Genomic DNA, 25,850 nt, shown 5'->3' with positions numbered 1-25,850 from the left:
AGAGCCATTTGTTCCGGCACGCGAGTTGCAGGCAAACTTACCCCATTGCGCATGTGTGTGCCTCACAGCTGATTTGAAGCCTTTTTCGGCCTCCCAGAGGCTTGAGGAAAGCCTTTGCAGGCCAAAAAATAGACCCGTTTCATCACTTCCGGTATTTCTGGAGATACTGGAAGTGACAAAACGGGCCTATTGTTCAGCCTGCAAAGGCTTTCCTCAAGCCTCTGGGAGGCCGAAAAAGGCCTCAAAGGGGCAGAAAATCACCTGGGAGGTGCAGTGCAGGTAAGAGGGCAGCGGCTGTGGCAGGGATTGCATGTGCAGGAGTAGGGGGCGCACACATTGCCTTCTGGGTGCTGGCACGCGAGCGCGCAAGCGAAAGCCTGCACACAAATTTTGGCACAGGAGCCCAAAAAGTTTAGCAACCGCTGTCCTATGTTGTTTTATAAAATACGTAGCAGCTGCGGAGGAACTCTGATGCTACAGAAGAATCATGATAAAAGTTAATCAAAACATTAATTGCCTAAAAATGAAAGTCATCTCTTAAAATTATATTGAATTAAAAGTAATATATTTCCATTTTCAATTATTTAAAAAGTTGTTAGGCTTAAGATGTTTGGGGTGGGGCTGAAGCTGCTTTTCTGTGCTAGGGCTGATGCTTTGGAGCAGCCTCCTTTCTGGTAGAGATTACTGTAGGCCAGTGTTTCTTAATCTCAGGAACTTTTAAGATGTATGGATTCAAGCCCATACATCTTAAGGTTGCTGAGATTTGGGAAACAGTGGATTAAACCAAAACACTCTCTGTTTTTCAGAAATACTTTAAAAAGACTTGAACTCTTGAACATTCTCCTAGGCTTATGTATGACATCATCTTTTTTCTGTTCCAATGGCTTCTTTTAGGTTTAGTGCATAGGTGTTTTAATTTGTTTTATGATCTATACAAGATGCCAAGACTCCTTTGATTGTGACAGGATAAAAATGTAATAACCGAGCCTGAAATCGTGGCTGCATTTACACAATTTACTTACCTATAGCTAACCAACTTATATATACCTGACCACATTTCTTGGATTTATTTTGTTATATTTATGTTGCCTATCTTGACAAGACACTATCTAGGCAGCTTATTTGTACAACATGCTGAACTATACGGGTTGGATTCGCTTAGCTAGGCTAAAATGCAGGGTTTTTTTTGCAGTTCCAAATTGTGTGAATATAACCAAATACATAATATCAACAGTATTTTGTTTTTATTTTCAAATGATCTAGGCCTCTTTTCTGTAAGCCCACTGAAATGCAGATATTTTCTTATTGATGCATCCATTAATTGCCCAGTTCTACAGGATTGACAAATCCCTGATTTAGATTCTTCTCACTCTCCCTATTGCAGTAGTTTCTAAAAGTCAATACATCTCTATGGACAGAGAGATGCTGCTGAACTAAATGAGAAAATGCACAAGTAACCATACAGATGAGTGAATCATTGGTGCTTCAGCGGAGCAACAAGTGGGAGCTATATTTCTGCTTACCTGCCTTCTAAGAAGGTTGCTAGTGTGTTCCATTAGTTCCATGTCTGTTAGGTATGTAAAATGCAGCATTTGATTTAAAAAAAAAAGAGCATGAATATATTACCAAATATATTACTGCAGCGCCTTCAAAATTAGATACTAGCCTTAAAGCAATCATCCTTTTTCCTGCGATTATGTAGCTCCTTTAAAGGGTTCCAATATTCTTTGCTTTTATGGAAAAGTAATCACTGCCCTGACTTGGAGTCTGTTTCAATCTACGAAAAATGCTAAGGTTTTACACTGGGAATTCCTGTGCTTGGTGAAGAATGACATCAGAAATGGCTGGAATTAGACTATGAAACTCAAAATACCTACTAGATCAGTGATCCCCAACCTTTTTGATGCCGCGGCCCGGTACCAGCATCAGCTGGGCGCCGCGGCCCGGTACCGGCATCAACTGGGCGCCGCCATATTTTTTGACTGAAAAGTGCTTCCGGTGACCTCACGGAAGCAGTTTTTCGTCAAAAAGATAAGCGCGCATAGCGCTCGGTGAGCTTTTCGGGTAGAAATGGCTTTCTACCGGAAAAGCTCACGAGCGTAGGCGCCATCTTTTTGATGAAAAAGTGCTTCCGGTGAGCTTTCTACCCGGAAAAGCTCACCGGAAGCACTTTTTACCAAAAAGATGGCGGCGCCCAGCAACCAGCGGCCCGGTAAGACTTGTTCCGCGAACCAGTACCGGTCCGCGGACCGGCGGTTGGGGACCCCTGTACTAGATGGCAGCAAAAAGCTAAGTTACTTGTATTGTTACTTTACTGCCACCTAGTGGTGTTTTACAACCCAGATCTCATAAATCCAGCACCTTTTTAGTTAATTTACAGCCAAATTGTGTGGAAACTCCTACCAAAAGCCCAGTCTCTTGAAATGTTGCACAAAAGCTATGGCATAAAAAAGGAAACACGTGTCTACTTTGCAATCATGAACAAGCCAGGCCTCATTTAAATTTTAAAAATGATGGTGTCCTCTTCCCTGGAATAAACCCAGCCTGCTTTCACCTTGATTTCCATGGCAATCAGAGAAGGAACATGTTTCCTCTTGAAAGAGACTTTTTTTTGGTTGGATTTGCAGCACCTCCATTCCTGGTCTCTAAACATAACTGTGGCCTTTGTAGGTTATGATGCACCTTAAAATACTGTGTATGAATTTAAACATACACCTGGTAATTTATTTTAAAATGGAATCCTTTTAGTTTCTATATATCTGTTATGCTCTTAACTGAACCATAGTTCTCCATGGAGATTACAACAGAACTAAAAGGGTAAAAACAGCAGAATGAGAAATGTTTTTACTTGGTGAATTTTTACTTGTCACATAACTGTGTGAAAGATACAAGATTGTGGACAGCAGAAGGCTTTTCAAAAACAAAAACCAGCTGGCTGACCGAAAAAAAAACCCAGGCAGGACTGCATGCAATCAAGTCCTGTCCTTTTGCAGTCACACTGGCACATCCAGAGTGCGGCTGTTTCATTGTGCCTGAGCCTCCGTCCATGTTTTTGTTATTTTCCCATTTTGCTTGCTTCTTGGGAGGAAAAAAATGGTTGGCCATGATGAATAGCCCTTTAAAAACCAGAAGAGCACTTGAAGACCTTGGGAAATTGAGACTGCTGACTGGTTTGAAGAGGTAAAGATTGGTGCTCTTAATTAGGCAAGCAAAGAGGCGCTGTTTACTTTGGTTTGACAGCCGCTGCGTCTGCCCACTCTCAATCAAGAAGCAGCTTGAAACCCCCAGGACATTTGCTTGTTCTTTTAAATTTCAGAATTAAAAATTTAGCATCTACGAAAGGGCTGGTGCCTACTAGGGCATGGAGCGGTGGTGTGGTGCCAGTTGTCTGTGAAGCCCATCTGCTAAGTTCCTGCTGTTCCAGCCCTTGGCACACTCTGTCTGGTCCGACAGAAATCCTCTCTTGGCTGTCAGGCAGAGATTTCAATGCAGAAATTTTTTTTTTTTCCTGAGAGCAAAACAGCACCAGGCCCTTGTGCTCTGGACGAAAATCAGCCACTCTTTTATGGACGGTTGCCATTGTTGCTCTCTTTTGCTGATCCTAAGTCTTGGGATTATATAGGAACATTGCTGATAGGTTGAAGTTGAAATAATGAGTCAAGAGGAGTATTTGGGAGTGGGATGCTTCCCTTGACATTCCTATATACTGGGCAAATTAGAACACTGTCTTTAGAGGATTTTTTTTTAAAAAATGGAATAGACAAGCTGATATACTTGATATTTTGGCTATGTCCCCCACTACTTCTTGCTGCGGGTCACTGGATTAGCTGAGTATGAGGAGTCCAAACTCTCTGTCAATTCTGTCTCCTATTCCCTGTCCCTACCAAATCTCCCAGCAGCACCTGAATGCTTCAACTTAAAAAAGGAAGAACTTAAAAAGTTTTTAAGAACTATTGGCATAAGAACCACAAAATTCTACAAAATCATGAAGTGACTTAGCAGTATACAAGAACCAGGAACTGAGTTTGTACATCACATTAAGCTATGTGATTTGTATTGCTTGGATTTAGAGTGCAGTGCGACTCTAGCTATTAAGTTCTTCAAATCATGGTTTACAGCATAGCATATTATGTGAACCCAGCTAATCATAGTTTATTGCAATCCATTTCCTACTGACCAGTGTCGAGCAACATGTAATAAAGCAAGTTGCTTTACTTGCAGTGACTGCAAAGAAGATGTTGACAGATAACTTCTATTGTTGGGGGGAGGATAAATTGAGCCAGTAAGGATTGTAATTTTATACAGATTTTTATTCAAATCTATGGTTGCAAATAATTTACTGCAAATAATTTACTGCAATAAACCATGGTCACACAAATGAAAGTTTAGCATAACATGAACTACAGCAGAAATCTAAGATGATAAATATACAGTATATGCCATCCAACTTCAGCAACTCTGCAGTTTACAATTAAAACATTTAAAAACACATAAACAGTACAAAAGAACAATAATGGTAAAGAGAATACATCCAGAGAAAGCAGAAAGCAAGCATTAGCCATTCTTTCCAAAAGCTGGGTGAAGAGCCAAGTTCAGGTGCTAGCGATGCCCACCCCATTTTAGCAAAGGGGGAAAAAAGTCCAAATATGTCACGACTCCGCCGTGACATGAGTTTGACACCCCTGATCTATATCATTTCATCCATCCATCCAAATACTACTTACTCCTACTACTACTACTTCCTTCTTCCTCTTCTTTCTTCTTCCTCCTCCTCCACCAGGCAAGTGAGGTACAAGTATATTCAATCAATGACAACGAATAAATAACCCAAAGATTATCTTTGAAATCTCTAAGGTAAGCTTTATTGTTTTCTGGGTAATAACATTTTAACTTTGTTTTCTTCTGGGATATATTTTTAAACTCTGTTTTTTAACGTACAAAGCTGGGGCATCCTCCAGCCCTGTTTAGCTTTTCGAGATCAGCCATTGAGCTAAATTAACAGAAGCGGCTTCCCTCTACTTTCTCGGGCCAGGTTGCAAAGGCCCATCGTAGCCCGGCTTGCCTCTGGGGGTGGGGTGGGGGTCACACGGGAAGGGATGTTACTTCTTACACTCTCCAGATGCAAGACGACGAGATTCTGCCTGCCCTTTGAATCGCACGCGCAGTGGCGACAGGAGCAGAGAAAGGCAGGCAGAAGCCCGAGAGAGCGCCCCTTGGGTCACGCGCGCCTTCCCTAAAGAGGCGGACCGGCTCGCGGGGCAGCCCCTTTGGGAGGGGCTCGGGAAAGCCTTGAGCTGGAGGAAGATATCTCTGTGCGATGGCTGCCTGGGCAAATTGGCGGGAAACCGACTGAGGAATGAAACCCCTCCCCCTCCCAACCCCCTGACAACCAATAAGTCACCTTTTTTTTTTTTGCTGCTTTTACAATCACACCTGAGCTCGCTCCCTCCCTCTTTTTTCCTTTCATCCCAGCTGGAAGATGGCTCGTATTTCCCCCCCCCCTCCCCTCCCAAGCTCGGCAACCAAGAGCTAATCCGCCAGCGAGAGCCGGGCCGTGTCGCCCTCTCCCCTTTTGTACCGGGATCCTCTCGAGAGCTCGTTATTCCCCGCCCTGCCGCCTCTGCTCCACAGGAGCCGAACGTCAGCTGGGCTCGGGAGCCCCTTTGCAGCTCGCCTGGCTGGCTGGCTGGCAACCCTTTCCACCTCCCCCGCCGCCTGGTTTGAATGGCAGCTCTCTTGTTTTAATAGATCCCTTATTTTAATTTGGCTTTTCAAGCAGCGGCAGGCTTTTAATGCTGGCGGAGAGGCAGCTTCCTCATTTTCACCTCTAAAGCAGGTCAATTCGTCGCCTATTCAGTCACCCGTCACAGTAACCTTTGGAATTATCCAGGGCTCTCTGGCGCGCAGCGTGTGAGGAGCATAGCAATAAGAGCAGCGCACCTGCTGACATGCTCTGCCAGCACTTAATGCATTATAGATACATCCAGGCATACAAATCTGTAGACTATACTCAGCGGGCGTCTTTTTCTGTGGATGCACGTGTGCACCTATGTGGGAATGTGCTCACAGATGGGCCAGAATGATGGGGGAAAAAAGGGGAAATAGAGCAACCTTTAACACGTTGAAGGGAGTCCGAGATGGCAATAATAATAAGGTCCATTATCCCTCTGCCTCTTTCAAATGTGCAGAAGAGAATTTCTGTGTTTCAACACCATTTGGGTCTGGTCCATTCTTCTCAAGTGAATGGATGCTTACCTTAACCTTACTGTATTGAAGTCCTGGATGAATCACGTTGCCCTTGGCCTGTGATTGGTTTGTTGTTTTTTCCTTAGTGTGTTGTAGTTGTAGTTATATATTTGAAAAATGTATACAGTCATTTACATTACATAAAATAATCCCAGGTGGCTAACAAACAAATGAAAACAGAAGCTTATGATATGCCAGCTAATGATTGTAAAGTACCCAGAGTGATGTGAGCCCCCGTTATTCAACAAATCATAACCGGGAAAGCTATGACTGGATGTGATACGTGAATCCAGTTTCTATCTACCTCTTTCATCTGGACAAGCTATCCTTACCTTAAATAATTAGCTTCTTGAGCTTACTTGGTAATAAATCAATGGACCACATCCCAGGTGAAATGAATAGGCTTCTGCTCACCCAACAGAATGCATTGTGCTCTGTGTGTGTGTGTGTTTCTTAATTTCTCCTGGAACAATCTTCATAGCTGATTTCAGGGGCAAGTGGCCTAGAGGGGCTTGTTCAGAGATAAAATTATTTTTGCTTGCAAATGCTGTTTATTCGATTTGACAAAATTCCTTAACTTTCAGGGAAGAATTTGGACAGAAAATTAATGAGTGAATTATGAACAGATTCTTTCTTTAGATGAATCTGTTCTGCCATGAATACAATCTGGCCCTCTATTCTGATATGCTTGGGTAAATCCTGATGCATTTTGGTCACAAGAGCAAAGGAAAGCTGGTATTAATATTTAGGTATACTTCCTTACTTAATTGGGTAGCGTTACAGGGCAAAATGGCAGTTTTCCATCCTGAGCAGGCCAGGTTGAAACAGGCAAATGAGGATGTGTCCCATAATTCTTCTCAAAACAATTTGGGACAGTTTGTGGGGGTCAAATGGGTGCACTGTTTTAGAGACAGCCCCCCCCCCCAAAAAAAAAAAACCCTAGACTGAAGTCTGTCTTTATAATTTCCTAATTTATTGCAACCTTTTCCATTCATCACCCCACTGTCCTCCAGTTCTATACACACAATCACTACATTCTGGATGTCTTTAGAACAAAAGCCATCGGGACAAATTATCTTATATAGGTCGCTATTAACAGGAAAAAAGCCCATCTGAATAATTTTGATGGTTGGTATACACTATAAGCTGGCAGTAACTTCAAGGATAAATTTGATGGTAGATTAACAGGAAGTCCTGAGGGTGATATACAGACCAGTGTATAAATTCCTATATTACAATAATTTTACCATGTATTTATAATTTTACCATATATTCATAATTAAAGAGCTTTTTTATTGCACTTGCTGGAGGAACATTTACAGACTAGCCGAGGTCTATATACAGCTTCTGAAATGAGCTTTTGTAAAAAATATGGATGGGCTTATCCTAACTTGAGGCATTGCGTGTTGAAGCTGTCACCCTCTTTGACAGCTACAGCTTCAAGTAGAGCCTGTTTCTTTTGCATGCTGCGAGAAGACTCAAGTTCGTACATGGTTGTCAAATTGAAGAGAACGCTCTCATGGAGGTAGTGTTTAGGATCCTGCTGAACCATCCCTTCCAGCTGACGGAGGGAATCCTTCAGTTTTCCCAGATAAAGAAGACAAACAGCAGCATTGTTGTTAGCCTAGGGAAAATAGATATATTAGGTTTCTTTATGAAATCCAAAGGAACCACTCTAGAGAACATGCAGCACACTTTAAATACTTTTAAAAAAAAATAAAATCCAAGCCTTGATTTTGGGACTTGGATGCTTTCTTTGTTGCCAGAGTTCCAACCATTACAACAGGGCTTGTTTACAGAGTTCAAGATGGATATGAGGAACATCACAATTTAAACTGGTTCCCCAACTGGATGCCCTCCACTGACTATCTGAGAATTCTGGGAATTTATATTTCAATCCATATGGAGGGTTCCAGATTGGAGAAGATTGAACTGTATATTACTTTGTATCATTTCAGTGAAGTTCACTAAACAAATTCTGATTGTGCTAAGTACTGATACTTACTATTACTTCAATGTGTACAATTCTCAACTTATGACCGGCTGTTCAAAGCTAAGGCAGACCCTTAAATGCTACTTGTGATGTGGTCCCAAATTATGGCAGCTGCAGTGTCTTTGCAATTGTTTGTCCTTACAACCAACTGCAAGGATGCTGCAATGTCCCTCTACTTACCTTCCCGCCATCTCCCACACTGAGTTCCTGCAGGCCTTGAGTGTGGTCCACACTTCACCATGCTGCACACACCCCTCCTCACCCCAAATCATTCATCAGGCACCTTTAGAAGATCTCTGGAGCTCGGGTTAGGGAAGAAGATCAAGCTGCTCCATTGCTAGACTGCATGGCATGATTTTTGAAGTGATTGCCATTTTCTGAGCAGCCACACAATTTAAAGTGGCTGCCCTGAAAATTGCAGCTACTTTCAGGACCATACCACACTGTCCAGCAACAGGGAGGCTCGCTTTCCTTCCCTAACACAAGCTCTGCAGCATTCTGCAGTGTTCTGGAGCTTGTGTCAGGGAAGCATGGTAAGCAATTCCATTGCTGGCCCCCCTGGTGCAACTCTGGAAACGACCACCATTTTTTGAGAAGCTATAATTCAATGTGGCCAGAGGAGTGGGAACTGGAATATGTCGTACCTCGGGGTGGGGGAGGCCTTGGGAGGGCCGGGACAGGACCTATGCTAGGTCTTCCAAGGCCTGCCTCAGGGCTCCTGAGGCACCCCATGCTTCTCTTAACAACCACATCAGGAAGAACAGGGATGGAGCATTGTAAATAAGGTGATCCACATGGGCACTTCACTTAATGGTTATTATGACCCATGGCAGCCTCCATTATGGTCGTTGGTCAAAGTCTACCTGTATATCCATACACTATTATAAATCAGACACTAAAGGATAATTTACTTTTAAAGCTTACAAGCCATGGCTATTTTAACATTAAGATTTCTTACCACAGAATTGGATGGATCAATCTTCAAAATTTCTGTGAAATATTTGTGAGCTTCTGCAAAGTTATTCTGACCAAGATGCAGAAATGCTCTAAAATATAGTAAGAGTAAGAAGAAGAGAGAGAATGTTTGTATTCTTTCAGAACATGACTCAGTTATAGAAGGAAACTACATTCTTTTCTTTCATAGATATGGATGTTCCTTCAGTTGATCTTCATAAAATAATCTTGGATCTAAATTATATCTTAGATGTCAGATTAAACAATGCAACATGAAGTATAGCATTGAATTCCAACTTATCGGAGTTCTTCAGCAGTTTCTGTTTCCTATATATTTTTTCCAATATGTATGTGGTCTTCACAATTTTAGATAAGCATTTAAAATATATTAAATGAATACACTTCAATAACTATTTATTTTGTTCACAAACAAAAAGGGGATCCATGGAAGCTTCCAAAGGTTAGTGAGTTTAGCTAGTTTCTTTGATGTTGTATTCCAAGTGCAATCACCTATACTTATTGGAAGTGCTCCCAATAATGCTGTACAACTTTTCAGAAACTAGGAACAGAGGGAGAGAGGACTCAGAGCGAGTCTAGTATGAAGTATAGCATTGAATTCCTTTAGTATGAAGTATAGCATTGAATTCCTCTAGTAATTTCTCTAGTATGCATCAAATTTATCTAGTATGTATGACATTTTGCTGAGCATAACTCTAGATCCAATACATTCAATGTTCCACTGAGTTAAATGGTTCTTAGTTCTTAGTAATTATGGCTAAGTCTGCACTGCCACATTAATCTGTAAAGCTGATATAGAAATAAATTTGCATATAGTGGTCAAGAAGAAAACTTGTAATAAGGTATTTTTTTCAGGGTTACATATGTGATACAAATCTCATAGACTAGTAGGTGCCGATCAGCTTTTCTTCTGGCAGCTGAGGTTACATAAAATATAAATGAAGAGAAAGGGGTATTCGCTAGGGCCTCTTAATGTTTGTAGTACATACTTTGCAAAATCATGTCTAATATTAATTTGGCATTTATGTCTCCCACCTGTTCATTAAAACCATAATTTGGATCTTCAGTCCATCCAATTTCTGAGCCACTTTTTCAACATCTTGAAAATACTTTTCAGCCATTTTAATGTCTCCAATCTGGATAGCACATAAATGGTTAATAACAGTTACTTTAATTACCAAAGCACAAGAGAGGCTCATCAATAGGTAGATCTTCACATATATATTACTTTCAATACTAGGAGCAAAAGAAGAGAAAAATGTAACATACAGCAAATATAAATACCAATTCTAACCCATCAATACATAGCTAAAATTAGTGGTTTGGGTCAATATTGATTTTAGTTCTCACACACACACACACACAAGCTCTCAAAGTGTGACAATGTGCAGATACCAGTAGCAACAGTGGAATATACTGATTCTCAGACCTATTTAGCTCTTGACTCACTCCAATTATATTAAATCTGAAATAGAAATTCTTTAGAAATAGCTCAGTAATGTTCAAGAAAATATTGCAGAGAACCAAAACTCAGATGAATGTGTTCAGTTTTTAAAATAAATTTGTTCTGACACAGAAGTGTCATGGTGTATAGTTATTTAGCCCTTTTTATTTTCCAGTTAAGGCACATTGTACCTACAGTATCTTGTTCCCAGTGCTGATAAAACAACCTTCCAGTTCTTATTCCAGGCATTTTATATAAAAGTTTATCGGTGGCCTTTGAAAGCCAATCCATTCCTTCATTTATGAACACACTACTCTGAACTAAAAGCGGTTCTGATATTGCTACAAGAGCCATTTTCTACTAGACACAGGGAAGATCAGTTGCTTCTCAAGTTCAGCAACATGAGAAAGGTTTGATGTCTGGCCAAAAGGCAGCAAGAACAAATCCACACTAAATGTCCAATTCAAATGGTATATATCTGTGTGCATTCTAAATTTTCCATAGATTAAGTGAGATGGTGATTTTCCTTCCTTCAAACATCTAGATCTCAATAGCTAATATATAGATGGATCAAGTTCTCTCAAAGGAAAGCAGGTGGAGTTTTAATTACCGTTGGCTCAGTGGCCTATATAGAGGGTCAGAAAGAGAGCAGGAAAATAATTCCAATTTCCAGCGCACTTTATTGTATGCAGTGAAAACAGGTTATAAAAAGTGGCTCATTATGGGCTTCAGTTTTATTTGATTACTATTTTATCCTTGCTCAAGATGGGGCTTATTGCTCAAAGGAAAACAGCTTCTTGGTTATTTATTAAGGACTGCTGAGGACTTTGGGCAGTGCTAAACAGGCAGGAAACTCAAGAGCCTTTCCAAGTTTCCGGAAGCATGATTCTTGGGCTACATTCAGTTGAACACTTTAACTTTTGTATCTAGTCTCAAGATCTGATTGCTTTGGGAATATTACAAGGGAAGACTGTATCTGAATCTGTCTGCAGATTCCTTGGTCCTCCAGATGAAAGTTCTGTGCAGATGCACTTATCTCCTTTTGAATTTTCTGAATATTTCTGTATTTTTGCCGCTGTTTTTCTCTCTGGGTCCTACTGACAAGAAGAGTCTGAATGAAAAATAGCAGCATATTTAATGCCTTTTTGGGGGAGTCATCTATCATAGATTTTACCAATCTAAAAAAGCTTCATTCCCCCTTAGATTTTCATATTGGTACTTAGACATAGACTTTGACCTGGCCATCCCAAATCCTGAATTTGTTCTTCATCTATTCTTTTACATTCCTTGTTTAACAACCATAATTGGGACCAGCAACTCTGTGTAACATGGCTGCTAATAAGTGAGACACCACCACAACTTGTGATTTTACTGCCAGCTCTCCCTTTGACTCTGCTTGTTGGAAGCTGGCTGTGCGAAGTATGCAACTGGTGATCATGTGACTGGGATGCTGCGACCGTCATCAATGCCTGGTGGTTGCGAGTCACATGACTGCAGGAATGCTCTAATGGTTATAAGTGCAATGACTAGCCGTAAAGTTGCAGCACTGTCATAATATTGAATGATCACTAAACAAGGCGGTCATTAAGTGAGGTCTACCTGTATAGTCTTGCCTGCATATTTGAAATTACTTTCTCCCTACTATGCCCACTTGCACCATGGAGCAGTATATAAGACTAATTGCTCTTGCTAAGAGCTATTGCTACTTGCAGTTTTCTTTTTAACTGATGAGAAGATGGCCTGATATTCACCTGTAAAATACTGTGATACAAGGCAGACTTTATGATTCCTTTAGTGATGGCAAGTTAAGATAAAGAAGCCCAAATCATGGCACTATCACCTTAGTGCTTAATAGCTGGAATGAGAATCTTATTAGGAACGTAGTATTTGGTTTCTATCTGATATAGTTCTACTTTTGATTCACCTGCCCATGGAACATTCCTTAAGAAGGTCAGAGGATTACATCCAGGTACTTTTTAACAAATCTGAATGAGCATCAATATTCTCTTGTGAGCCATGATTTTGGCCTTCTACTCTTCCATCAACTGTTTTTACTGTTTTTGATTCTGGAACAGCCAAGGTAAGGATGGCCTGAATATCCCTGTTAGTTATTCTGGGGTTCTTTGTGATTCCTTTTGTGGAGCCCAACATTTTAGAGCTGATTTTGTAATCTTTTCCAGGTGATAGGCATCAACTACAATATTTTGAAAGAAAGATGTTCGAAATATCTTTTCATTGGGACATATATTTCACTGTAACATCTGCATTGTGAGAACTTCACTGTGGTGATGAGAGCTAATATTATGATATGTAGTGCAGAACAGGTCCACACCAACCCTGGCTGTCTAATAAAGTACATACTGTGCACACCTAGCCCTAGTTAGTCCTTTAACTGAACATGGGTGATGACCTTTTTATACTGGCATATCACTTGTTGGATGAAATAAGTGAAATGTGCACTAGTTGTCAAATTGTTTAGGGTAAACCCGGAGAATCATCACTGTCAAGAACTTATTTAGCAATTGGCACCTACAAGAGAGGCTCTTGCATGGCCTTTTATCAGGCACAAATAAGACAGCCTTCCCTTCCCTTGCTCCCAAGCTATGGGATGTGTTCTCTGAGAGGATGAACTTAGGTCTCCATTCTCAAATAATTAAAAAATTAGTTAAAAATGGGGGTTTTCAACCAAGTTTTTAACAGTTACTTGATTTCATGCTAGTTTGATTTACATTTTTAATTTTCAGCGTTGACTTTTGTGTCAGAAAACTCAAAGTACATACCAGATTAGAAGGGCAAGATATGAATCTAACCAGCCAACCGACTAACCATTTCCTCTCTCCCTCCCAATTTCACAATTTTGCAGCTTTTCTTGGGCTTCTCGGACTGCATGCAGACATGGCCTCCTGGCAAATAAGAGGGGGCTTCTGTGATGCCATGATTCCAGACCCTTTTGTAAAGCCACAGGCTTTTCAAGTGCTATTGTTCAAGGTTATGTAAGCAAGCCAATGGGTTTCTTGGGCTTTGTCTTCAGTTCTATTGCACTGGAAGGAAAAGGTCCCACTCTGGCAGTAAAAACCACTAATTCAAGAATGTCCAATAATCTCTCTCCCCCCCCAAGGCCTCAGATAAGAGCAAGAACTGTGAGGAAGACGGGAGTCTCCTTCAGAGTCTGTTAACACTGTTCTATGAATTGGACGGACAGATTGTTCCTCGGAGGCATCAGGCAGTCTCCTTGCATCGTACCCAAGGTTGGGAATCTTGCCTTTCAGCAAACCAGCCTCTGATGGCTCTTAGTAGAGAAAGAGCGGAGTTGGAAATCTCGTCTTTTTTACTTGATGGGTTGCAAGTCCATATGGCAATGTAAGAGGACACATGTGGTTTTTCCAAGAATGATTTGACAAATGTTTTAATATTCTGCCTGCGACAGGCTATTTTCAGTGTGAATCACCTAATGATAATATTCTTTTAATAAAAAAAGACTGGGTTAGATTGCTTCTTTAAAAAGAGTCATTTCTTTCAGCTGACTCCCTGCAATTGTCCTGATCCAAATGCTACAGATTCCTTAGGTGCACTTGCTATCTAACCCAGGCTGGATTTCATTCTTCGTGGCTTGAGAGCAGGACACTTGGAAGACAACTTTCCTCTGCCCGGAACTCCTCAGCCTCAAGATCTTCTTCTGAATTTCCTGCTCAAGAACCTTCAAAGGAGGACTTTCTCATAGATCCTATCTATCACTTATCTTAGTATCATTGTGATGCTAGGCCAAGTTCCTGTTCTGACCAAGGCTTCCTAGACCGTAACTACACACACATTTTAAAAACAAGACATTTTATTGCAATGCTGGGAATTGTTTTCATTCCCAGCCGGAATGAATGTCAAACAGTCCCTAGAGATAATCACCCACCTTTCTTTTCTGTGAAGTGCTGCCAATAACAGAAGTATCAAATGAACTAGAAAAAAAAAAAACCAACCAAAGTACAAAGAGCTTCAAGAATGAATCTGAACCGAACGAACTATTTTGCTTCCTGCAAAGGTTTCATCATCTTTGCCTGACCTTTATACCTTATGGGAGGGGCAATCACCTCCCAGCCTTACTCCCAAGTCGCCCCTTTTGTTTCAGCTGCTCTCGCCTTCTAGCAGCTCTGCACACATGCGCACTGGGAATAGGCTCCCCTGGGTCCTCTGCCTTGCTGCTGCCAGACTCCAAAGGCTCTGGAGGCAGCACCCCACTCCCAGATGGTCCTCGCCCCATCTCTGCATCGGATGCAGGACCCTCGTCCGAGTCCTCTCCAGACTCCCTGACTGATCTCCGTTGTTCCCCACTGTCCGATTCTGCTGCCGTCTGCACCGGCTGCCATCGAACCACAACAGTTCCTTTTTATTTTTGAAAGGCTTTAGTGTGGGGGTGTCAAACCTGCATTGTCACAGTGTCGTCCCGTGATGTATTGGGACTTCTCCCCCCTTTGCTAAACTGGGCAGGGGCAGGGACAGCAAAGGATGCATTCAGCCCGTGGGCCACGAGTTTAACACCCCTGCTTTAATGCTTCATTCCAAAGTTATCCTTCATAACAGTTTTACAAACAGCTTTTATTACTAATGTATTCTGAGTGAGTTAATTTCTAATTGTCAGCCACCTCTCAGAATTTATTTCAAGCTATCTAATACATATTATTCAGAATCAAATATTAAACTCTTCAATTTAGTTATCAAAGTGAGGAAACTCTGAAATATTGTATAAAAATATCTCGGGCCTTCTTGGGAGTCTCCAGTTGCGAAGAAAATGGGTTGTCCCATTTCATCTTCTACAAAGTGACTCAATTTCAGGGAAAACGTCTTGGGGGTTTATGGTCTGATTCAGTGTTACTCCATTTGTAATTGACTGATTCGGTGAACTGTCAGCAGCAAGCTAAATATGGCCAACGTAAGGAGGGAAATTAAACATCCCTTCTTGTGTTTGTTATTGTGCTGAAAACAGAAATTTTATTTTGGTATTAAAGTTGCAGGAGAAGAAAACAAGAGAAGCACAGATTTCATGCTGAAGACAAATGCAGCATTGATCTTTTTAAAAGCACCAGTGCCACAGGAAATCAACAAATAATTTTTTCTATCAAAAAAATTTACTACGTTACAGAAATGGAAGCAGGCAGCGTGAGACAGCCCCTCAGGCAACTTATTGTTAGTATTTGCTTGTTACTGTACTTTTATACCAGGAATGGAAGAAATGTTAAGGAGTTTCTTCCTTTATGCGAAAATAATTTGACAGGCTGTGTGAACTGCACACCTTGCCTTGATTAGATGATGTGGCTAGGGCTGCATGTTTCTAAGAGGGCAAAAGGGTCCTTTTCTTTCTCAAGGACCACTACAGAGAATTCGGCATTGCAATTTGGGGAATGAAAAGTTACTTTCATGAATTCCATAGAAAATGTGGAGTATTTATTACACCCTGCTCATCTTTCAGTATCTGTGTGTTTATAACAGAGTGGAAAATGTCAAATACCCTGCATCTTTTACGGAATAGGGAACAGCTAGTCTGCAAAACAATGCTCACCAGATAATTCAATGAGTTTACGGAGTCTGTTGTTTCAACTATTATGTTTTCATGCAATAATAACTGTCAGAATACTCGTTACATTTAAGTTGTAGATATTCTGGAATAGCAAGAAGTTAGGTGGACAAACCTAGGACATTCTCCCTGATCTGTTAGAGCATTCACCTCATATTTCATTCTAGACTTATTTGGTACTGATACAGTCATCTACTTTACATCTTTCATCTTTGTCATTATTTTTGTTTCAAAGAATGACACAATTCACACATCCAACTATCTAAAATTAGGGCACTTAAAAACCTTTCCTTATGTTAATACTAATGTAATGGGGCTCAGCAGGGATTTCACGTGGCGTTATTCAGAATCAGGTACATACCTGCAGGAAAATCCTTCCAATTCCACTCAACAGCTGAGGCTCCTGCTCTGGGCAATATTTCATGACGGTGTGATATGTCTCCACAGCAAGCACATAGTCCTAAGGGGTAAAGCAAGCACAAAGGGGGAGGGAGGCAAAGTCAACATTTATTCTTCTGTGCTCCATATACCTTAAAGTGAGAGAAGCTGCAGACATGCATGATAAAACAGATGGAAGTAGAAATCTTCAAAGTGGGAAGGACACCGTGCCTGAAAATATGACAAGATTTCCTATTTTCTTGGCACCTAGCAGAGGGAGCGGACACACAAGATGAGAGAGCCCCATGTGGGAGCGATGTTTCACTGCTTCTATTGCAGGAACACAGCACATAGGACAAAGCAGCCCCAAAGTCGAATCAAATTCAGGGAGGCTTCAGCAAGCAACAATTTTATATCTCCCAGGATCACAATAAGCATCCTTTGGATCTTTCCTTCCTCTCTCCCTCTCTCACAAAGACACACACACACACACATACACACGTGTATACACAGGCACAAATTGTTTCTTATCATTCTGCATGGGAAGCAAACCTCTTCTGTGGTGCCAACTGCTCTGTCGGCCAGATTTCCAATGCTCTGAAAATTATTCATGCTGGGAAAATGGCCACAGCTTATGTGTTGCTTCACGAGGGAGCCGTCGCTATAGCTAAATGAAGGGAATTTCAAATGAGTTCAGCGGAGCCGGGATGGGGGTTCAGTCCCCATCTTTTGATTACTGTTCAATGCTTCTGAAGAAGGGTTTTTAAAAAGGGGGGAAATTAGAAATGTTTATTTGTTCATCATATATAAGCTTCCTGATGGAAATATCTTGGTCTCCATTTAGATGTACATCTTCAAAAATTCAGTTAAAAAAAAAAAAGAACAAAAATCAGTTCAGTGCAGGAAAATTAATTCTGCAAATGTGTTTTCAATACAAGAGCACCAATGAGGAAGCGGTATGATTGGGCTCCTATTCTTTCATTTTTATTTAGTGTGTTTCTAGTCGGACAAGTTCCTAAAACGCAGGCTGCGTTAGAATAAAACACCACAAAACAGGCACTGAGGAGAAATTAAAAACCAAACACCCTGAATGGGAGCAAATACAGAGAAATTCTATTATAGAAAGGACTTCATAGTTCTGCACGCAGGCCTGGAGGTAACAATACCAGTGTGCCTCACCTGCTCCCTCCCTCCCTCCCTCTCCCTCACACACTTCAGTTATTCCCAAAATTGTATTACACTCTGGAAAGTCCAAATTCAGGTGTGGATTTCTGGCTAGCTGTGGTCCTAACAGACCTGGGAGGGGAGGGGAGGCTTCAAATGCATTCTTGAGACACAGAAGCTCCATATGCAGTAAGGTGCCTCCTGCCATCTGTTCCTCTCTCCACATTTCTCCAACAGAGATGCCACCAGATGCAAAGCCCTAACACCTACTCTGCTTTCAAGCAGACTCACTAACTTTTCCACCGAAGCACCAAATCCAGGGATGCTCCAACTGGGGGTGGAGGGGAGGGGGGAGTATGAATTGTATTTGGACAAGTCAGTTAATGAAAATTACAAGTACAATCAGAATTTATTTCTTTATCTAAACCCTCCTTTACTGTATAAATAACTCAAGGCAGCGAACATACATAATACTCATTCCTCCTCCTATTTTCCCCACAACAACAATCCTGTGAGGTGGGTTGGACCTGGCTCAGAGTAATCCAGGCTAATGTCCCTCTTTTAAAAACGGGATAAAGGCAGCACCAAAGCTTTCTTTAAAATCCAGTTACAGTATTGATTGCCGGTCTTAAGGCCAAGGCAGTCATAACATTTTTTTATTTGCCCACCCCTGCCCTCCTTACAGCCTGCAGAGTGGCAAGAGCCATTCTGTAGCCAGCAATTCCGCTGTAACATAATCGTATACAGATGAATGTTCTATGTCTCCTTTATATTAGAAAGGTGAATCTAAATTAAAAGGAAGTAGTTAAGCACTAGCCTTATGTTTTACTAGAAGAGATCAAGTCTCCTGTTTTAATTGGTTGATAACAAAGGCAAAGAGAGGTGGAAGGAGAACAAAATGGTTAGATGGCTACGAAAATTCATCTTTTGCTCTGGAGATCTCCTCTTTCAGTATTCAAACCCATGCAATTTGTTCACGCAATTGTTTTCCAACTCTACACCACCATTATGACCAATGTGGAGTATATTTTTATAGAGTTATGAGCTAATTTTTTTATTTATGAATGTGATTATAGACAATTAGTAGCTTTTCTCATTTTAAGCTATAAGCCCTTTCATGTAAAATAAGCATAATCTCATTTCTGTATATCTCTCCATTTCCTGAAACCATGCTGTTGTCTTCGCTCTCTGCGTCTATTTAAGTTATATGCTTCTGTTATACAGGTAGTCCTCATTTAGTGACTGCAATTGGTGCAGGAAATAGTCACTAAGTGAACGATGTGTCTCTGTGCATGTGTGTGTGTATGTGTGGTGTGTGTGTGAGAGAGAAATGCTTCAAAGATTGATGGTTGCTGTCATCTCATTCAGCTAAAGTCCTTTCATACAGTGTCCTGTATGAAAGAATTAACACAATTCTTCCACATAGACTAGTGTCTAAACTTCTGGACCTTGGGTTTTCTAATTCAATCTGCTTTTGGATTATGGATTTCCTGTCTGGCGGCTCACAGAGGGTCAGATTAGGTAATCATACCTCTTCAGCCCTTATTCTTAACACTGGTACACCACAGGGTTGCGTTTGCGTGTTGAGTCCCTTACTCTATACTCTTTATGTGCATGACTGCATTCCCACTCATGCTAGTAATACTATTGCTAAATTTGCAGATGCAGGCATGATATTCCGCTCTGAAAAAAAAATCGGGGCCGGCCAAAAGAGACCCCCCGCCGCGCGCCCGGGGAGCGCCCGCTGCTTTCCCTCGCCAGGGCCGGGCGGTGGCGTGTTGCACGGAGGCTGGTCTGTGGCTGGCCCAGCTCCCTTTTCCTGCCGCTCAGAGGCCTCCGCCGCACCGCCCGGCTCCACTCAGGTATCCGGCTGGGGCTGTCAGGAGTTGCTACCGCCGGGCGCAGCTCCACGCGGCTCCAGTCCCGCGTTGCCTCGGGAAGGGAAAGGCAAAACCAGGAGCCGCTGCTGCCGTTGCAAAGCGCCGCCGCGGCTTTTCCTTTTTGCCTTTCCCTTCCTGAGGCAACACGGACTGGAGCCCGTGAGCCGCGCCAGCAACTCCTGACTCGGGCCTCCGAGGGGAGGGGAAGGAGGAGAAGGGGTGGGGGGAAAGGGGGGATTCCCAAAAAATCGGAATTCGATTTTAATCGGAAGAATATCATGCCTGCAGATGATACATCAGTGGTGGGACTTATCTCCGTGGGGGGGAATGAGTCTGCCTACTGAGATGAGGTGGACCGGTTGCTTTCGTGGTGTGGAGACAATAACTTGGTCCTCAACACCAATAAGACCAAGGAGCTTATAGTGGATTATAGAAGGAACAGATCAGACATCCAGCCCTTGCTTATCAATGGAGACCGAGTGGAGCAAGTGGCCAGTTTTAAATTTCTGGGTGATACCATAAAAGAGGACCTGACCTGGGGTGCCCACATTGCAGTCCTGGTCAAAAGGGCCCAGCAGAGATTATACTACCTGAGGCTTCTCAGAAAACAACAACTGAATGGAAAACTGCTGGTGACCTACCGCTGCACCATAGAGAGGATCTTAACATACTGCACCTCTGTATGGTTTGCCAATTGCACAGTGGCAGATAGGAAAGCACTCCAGAGGGTTAATGTCATTGCCCAGAAGATGCCCTCTCCCCTCTTTGGAAGACCTTTATAGCTCCTGCTGCCTTAAGAAAGTTCAAAACATTCTCAAAGATCCATCTTATCCTGGGAACCCTTTTTTTTTACCATCTGGCAGATGGTACAGAATAATAAAAACAAGGACAAATAGGCTGAAAAACAGCTTCTATCCCAGGGAAGTAGCTCTTTTGGATTCTGTATCGTGCAGTGTTAGTGTGGTGTCGGGGGTTTCTGGTTCAATGTGTGAAGGGTGAAGGATGGATGTTTGTGTTTATTTTCATGGTCATGATGTGCACTGAAGATGGTGTTTGATTTTGTTATATGAGGTGCAATGACAATAAAGTAAAGTAAACTGTGCCTGTCCCATTTTCCCCCTGTTTTGTCTCCTTGCAGGACAGAGAAATTACTTAAACAAACTATCTCCTTTTGAGCTGCTTTGCTCCCCAGGGCAGTGCTAAATTTAAATTAATCTCAGCTCTATGAACTTAAATTAGAACCTTCCAGACAGTTCACACAGAAACTGACCAGATCGTAATTAATTTCACACAGAAGGCTATTGTTGTCATAAATGTGTGCATTGATCGTAAAATTGATTTTTTATTATCATTTCTTACTGTTGCATTTGTAAATGGACACTATCTGAGTAGTTGCTAAATGAGGACTACCTACCTCATAATTAATCAGTAGAAGGTAATATATTTTGATTCAAGCAAAATATCTGGTCAAGCACCAAATATTGAACAACTAGTTAAATGTTAGCTGAATAGCATGTCAATTAATTGACCATACAACTACCTTGAAAATCATACTCATGGTGTCTCCATCAATGGCTTTTATTACCAGAGATTAGCTAGAGATATTGTATGGGGTGGCACAAGTCTCAAGTCCTCTTAGTGCTAAGAATTGGAAAAATTATTATTACATTTCAGATTGCACAAAATTGAGTCTGATAGCTAAACACCACAGGTGAGAAATAAAACTCAAAACAATCTTAGTAGGTTTAAGAAATGGGCTGAAAATAACCAAATGAAGTCTAGCAGACAAATCAGTAGTTCTTCGTTTAAGAAAGGATAATCAAACGTATAGGCCAATGGGACAATACTTGGTTTGATAATATTACATATAAAAATATTTTTGAACAATAATTGACTGCAGGGAATGAATCGAAATGTGCTTGCAAAACAGACCCAATTTTAGGTGGTATCAACTAAAATGTAACTTTCAAATCGTGATGGGGAATTGCACAGCTTTCTTCTTTGATCAGACTCTACCTCAAATACAGTGTTCAGCTCTGGCCACCATGCCTGATGAAGGAATCAAACTGACAGGGAACATGTTTTGAGAAGGGCTAACAAAGATGATAGGAGATGAGAGAGGAGAGAGGAGGAAGCAGCTGGATAGCTTTTGCTTTGAAGGAAAGGCATCTGAGGAAGGGGATATGATAGCATCCTTCAAATATGTGAAAGGATGTCATGCAAAAGACCAACCCATTTTCTTTTCTTCTAGAGTTTAAGACACAGAGTGATGGATTTGCATTCCTGGAAAGCAGATTCCGACCAACAGAAAGAAAAAAAAAAGTCCTATATCAGTAAGAGCAGCTTGGCATCTGAACCCACAGAGGTTGAGAAACCAATGGCCTAAATCAGGGGTCTCCAATCTCGGCAACTTTAAGCCTGGCGGACTTCAACTCCCAGAATTCCTCAGTCAGCTGGCTGGGGAATTCTGGGAGTTGAAGTCCGCCAGGCTTAAAGTTGCCGAGATTGGAGACCCCTGGCCTAAATGACTCCTACCAATGCAGATCAGTGCCCAATTAATCAGAAATGCATCTTTCACTCATTGTATTCCTTATTCTTAGTAACCTACTTGCATTTTTGGTTAGAAAGAAATTGATTTCCCAATTCATAATAATGCAATTATATGCTATGTCTTTTGGGGAGGGGGAGGGAAGGAGGGCTGTCACTAGATGGCAGCACAGTGCATTTTACAGCAATTCCAGAAGAAATCTAATTTATTCATGACACGTTAAATTACAGCTGACAACTAAATGACTTCTTTGGAAGAAATATGGAATATAAAAGCTGCACCAAATTCTTGTAAATATATACTCCTAATTATTGGTACTTGTCTGATTTCAAGTCTTATTGGCATGAAAATACTGTTTTATAGGAATTCTAGACACTGTTAATGTTAATTAACATTAACTTGATTATCAAGCTATTTTTAAAATGTAAAAAAAAAATGCAAGCAAATATTTTCCGCTGTTATATAGGCCCTATGATTTATGCAGAAAACATTAATTTTTACAGAAGTGCATCTTGTATTATTGTAAGTAACTTTGCAAACTACATCACATTATTAGACAGTTATAATTTACAAAAACTTTTCAACCAACTGAATAGATTCCTTAAGAATAAGGAATGGAGACTCCTTTTCTCCCCAACATCCACACCCTTCAGATGTGATCTGAATTTGATCTAGAGCAGGGCTGGTCAAACTCCGCAGCATCACGGCGGTGTCACAGCGGCATCATGTGATGTATCCAGAATTTTTTTCCCCTTCGCTAAACCAGGCGTGGGTGTGGCCAGTGTGTGACACATCCAGCTTGTGGGCTGGGAGTTTGACAGCCCTGACCTAGAGAGTGGCAGTTGCAGAAGAACTGATGGGAAGTCAGGAGGGAGAAGTCTACTCATTAGATACTTGATTCAGGGAAAGGATAGTATATTCCAGTATAGTATACTCAGCATCAGTAGTAGTAACAGAGGCAGGTCCCATTTCATATGACACCAAAGCAACAGCTACAAATCATATTTCCACTGGGCTTATGTTTCCTACCATGATGAAGATACATTTGCAGAGAACTTACAATACTGGAAGTACCTTTACCGCAACTTCAGATGATGTTGGAATATTGCCAACCCATCTCCCCTCAGTCCCTCACATTTACTCTTCTGAAGTTAAAGAAATGTTTTGTGAGCTTTCAAAGGGAATGTGAAAGGCCTAAATAAAACAACAACAAGGGTACACTTCCCTGAATTCTGTCGATGCCTCAACTTTCAATTTATAGTACTCTTTTGAATGTACCAGGTGAACTTTGTACTTGGTAGAAAGACTGAATGGAAAGTAACTCCAAGTTGTGAAATGCAATCAGCGATATCTAAAGAAAGTTGTAGGGAAACTAAAAAAAAAAGCTTAACCACTTGAACATTACGTAAACAAAGCAGAAATCTAGATTCATAAAATAGTTTTAGAATTCTGTGTTTAGAGATGTCTTTTTTATTATTATTATTAAAGTCAAGATTGCATTTGGATACAAAGGTTGAGCTGTGGTGATGGAACAAGCAAACAAACAAAACAAAAAAATTCTACACGTGGGAAAAACATGTCCAGCTGCTACTAAAGAGAGATGCTATAAGAAAATTAAATACAAAGAAAAAGAACTTATTCTGAAATCTGTGCATTTCAGAGCAACTTTTTTCACACTTTAAAATTCCTAATTCCAACTATTCAAGGAAACCTTTTTGTTGAAAATTGCCCCTTCCTAACTTACTTTGCTAAAGCATCTTTTATCAATATATACTATCTAATCTCTCCAACTATCTATTCTCCAAATTAGTTGGGATGGTATCTCCCAAGATTCCTACACAGCTGAAAATTCCAGGCCCTGTAACTCAACCCTATTTGCAGGGAGAAGCGGGTGACCTTTGAAACACCGTTGTTGGGGCCAATATGCAGACTGTGTAAAATGTTTAGAGAGGGCTGTGAAGCGGTATATAAGTCTAAGTACTATTGCTATGTTTGTCAAATATAATAGAATTTTATCCAAAGATATATAGTAACTACTCCTCTGTGATAGATACTATAGATCTGAAGACTACTGATAGGTTTAGACAACTTGCTGAAGAGAGCAAGGTCTATTTTGTGGCTACCAGAGTATGAAAATTTTCATAGTTTATTGAGGGCTGTTAGAAATAATAGTGCATTCCAAGGAAAATGTTCAAATATTTGCATTAAAATAGAAACACGAGGCTACTAGCCATAAAATTCTACTGAAAAATAGTTTTTGACCTATCAATTATTGGTTTGAAATGCAGCTTAAGGAAACAATTCCATGCAGCAAACTGTTTGTGGACAACAACATGGCCAACTTGTTGTGGCCAACTCGCCATGGCGAAGTTGCCAAGGGACAACTTGCGCACAGCCAACTCACTGCGGGACAACTTGTTGTGGGACAATTCAAAAAATCCATTATTTAAAATAATTTAAAAATTATTTTAATTTTTGCCATTCCCATTTCATTTTGTGTTGTAATGACGAGGCAGTCGAGTTGTTTGATCATGAACAACTGAATCATGATGATCTTTATTGGAGTCTAGTCTTGCATTTATACACATTTTTAATTATCCTCCATCATTGGTTAACTTTGGTTACTGCTTAACTTTTGTTACTGTTTAGCACAGTAATCCATACAATTAATTATCTCTAGTTAAAGTCTAACATATGTTTACTTCCTCTCTCTAATCCTCCTTTAGATTAGTAACTTTGTTTACCTGAGTTGTATTTGCTTGGAAACATTCTTTATCTGAGGTTTGCCATCCGAGACTGGAACATTCCTGCAATTACAACTCTCCAATTTTGTCTCTCTTTTGGCATCTTTTCCTTGCTGATTCTCTCTTTTGGCATCTTTTCATTAATATCTTCAATATTAGTATAATTCTTGACCTGCAGTGAATAGTCTCATGGCGAGTTAGCCACGGCAAGTTGGCCGCAGCAAGTTGTCCCAGATATGGGAGCTGACTGTGAATGCACTTCCCAGAGATGCATTTTTTTTCTTTTTTGCAATTTGCAATGGTATGCTTGAATACACTAGAAATATATACAGAATTCCTCTTCATAAATAATTTGTTACTCTGTGTAAGCTCCATATCACAGTGGCAATCACTTTATTATATGCTTCTCAACATACAAAATAGATTACAGCTAAGCTCAAAGATCACAAAGGCCTACTGCATAGTGCTCTTTCTAAGTGATAGTATGTCATCTGGTAATTATATTACTGTTTGCATACATGAGCCATCTTATCAATTGCCAATTAAACATGTGTAAGAAGAAACCCAAACAATATGATTTGTAAAATTATATTAGCTAAATACAGTATTTTTATACTTCTTGTGATTGCTGCTAATCTTGGAGTATACTGACAGCATAAAACGGTTATAAAGAAATAGAGCTGTATATGGCATTTTAGATTCAGCTCCTCAAAGATCTTCTGAATGTGCATGTAGTCCTCTCCGCAACTCTTTAAAGTAGCTGCATCTTTTCCCAAGATTGTGAGCCAGACAAAGATCCAGATGCTTGAAAGAGATGTAGAAAAGGACTATGTCTGTTCTTTCAAGCAGCTTTTTGGACTCAAATCTGAAATGCTGAACGGTCCTAGAATTTCATCTTCCCACTGTTCTGTGAAGGAA

The 25,850-nt window shown here is 40.8% G+C and overlaps 1 protein-coding gene across 3 annotated transcripts in view; it reads right to left on the bottom strand.

Annotated features, from left to right (window-relative positions):
- Positions 1 to 7,198: 7,198 nt before the first annotated feature.
- TRAPPC12 (trafficking protein particle complex subunit 12) overlaps positions 7,199 to 25,850 on the bottom strand; it is a 78,548-nt gene continuing 59,896 nt past the window's right edge. For all 3 annotated transcript variants that reach the window (XM_087946049.1, XM_026665294.2, XM_026665295.2), the window contains 4 exons: positions 16,580 to 16,678; positions 10,247 to 10,347; positions 9,198 to 9,285; positions 7,199 to 7,870 (listed from right to left, as the gene is read on the bottom strand). In XM_087946049.1, the coding sequence (XP_087802175.1) occupies positions 7,628 to 7,870; positions 9,198 to 9,285; positions 10,247 to 10,347; positions 16,580 to 16,678 (531 nt within the window). In that variant the 3' untranslated portion in view covers positions 7,199 to 7,627. The remainder of the gene's footprint in view (positions 7,871 to 9,197; positions 9,286 to 10,246; positions 10,348 to 16,579; positions 16,679 to 25,850) is intronic.

This window comes from Notechis scutatus, chromosome 1 (genome assembly GCF_049901735.1).
Source record: "Notechis scutatus isolate UNSWTSFEM ecotype Mainland chromosome 1, rNotScu1.2, whole genome shotgun sequence".
NCBI lineage: Eukaryota > Metazoa > Chordata > Lepidosauria > Squamata > Elapidae > Notechis > Notechis scutatus.
This window is presented reverse-complemented; position numbering and strand designations above follow the sequence as displayed.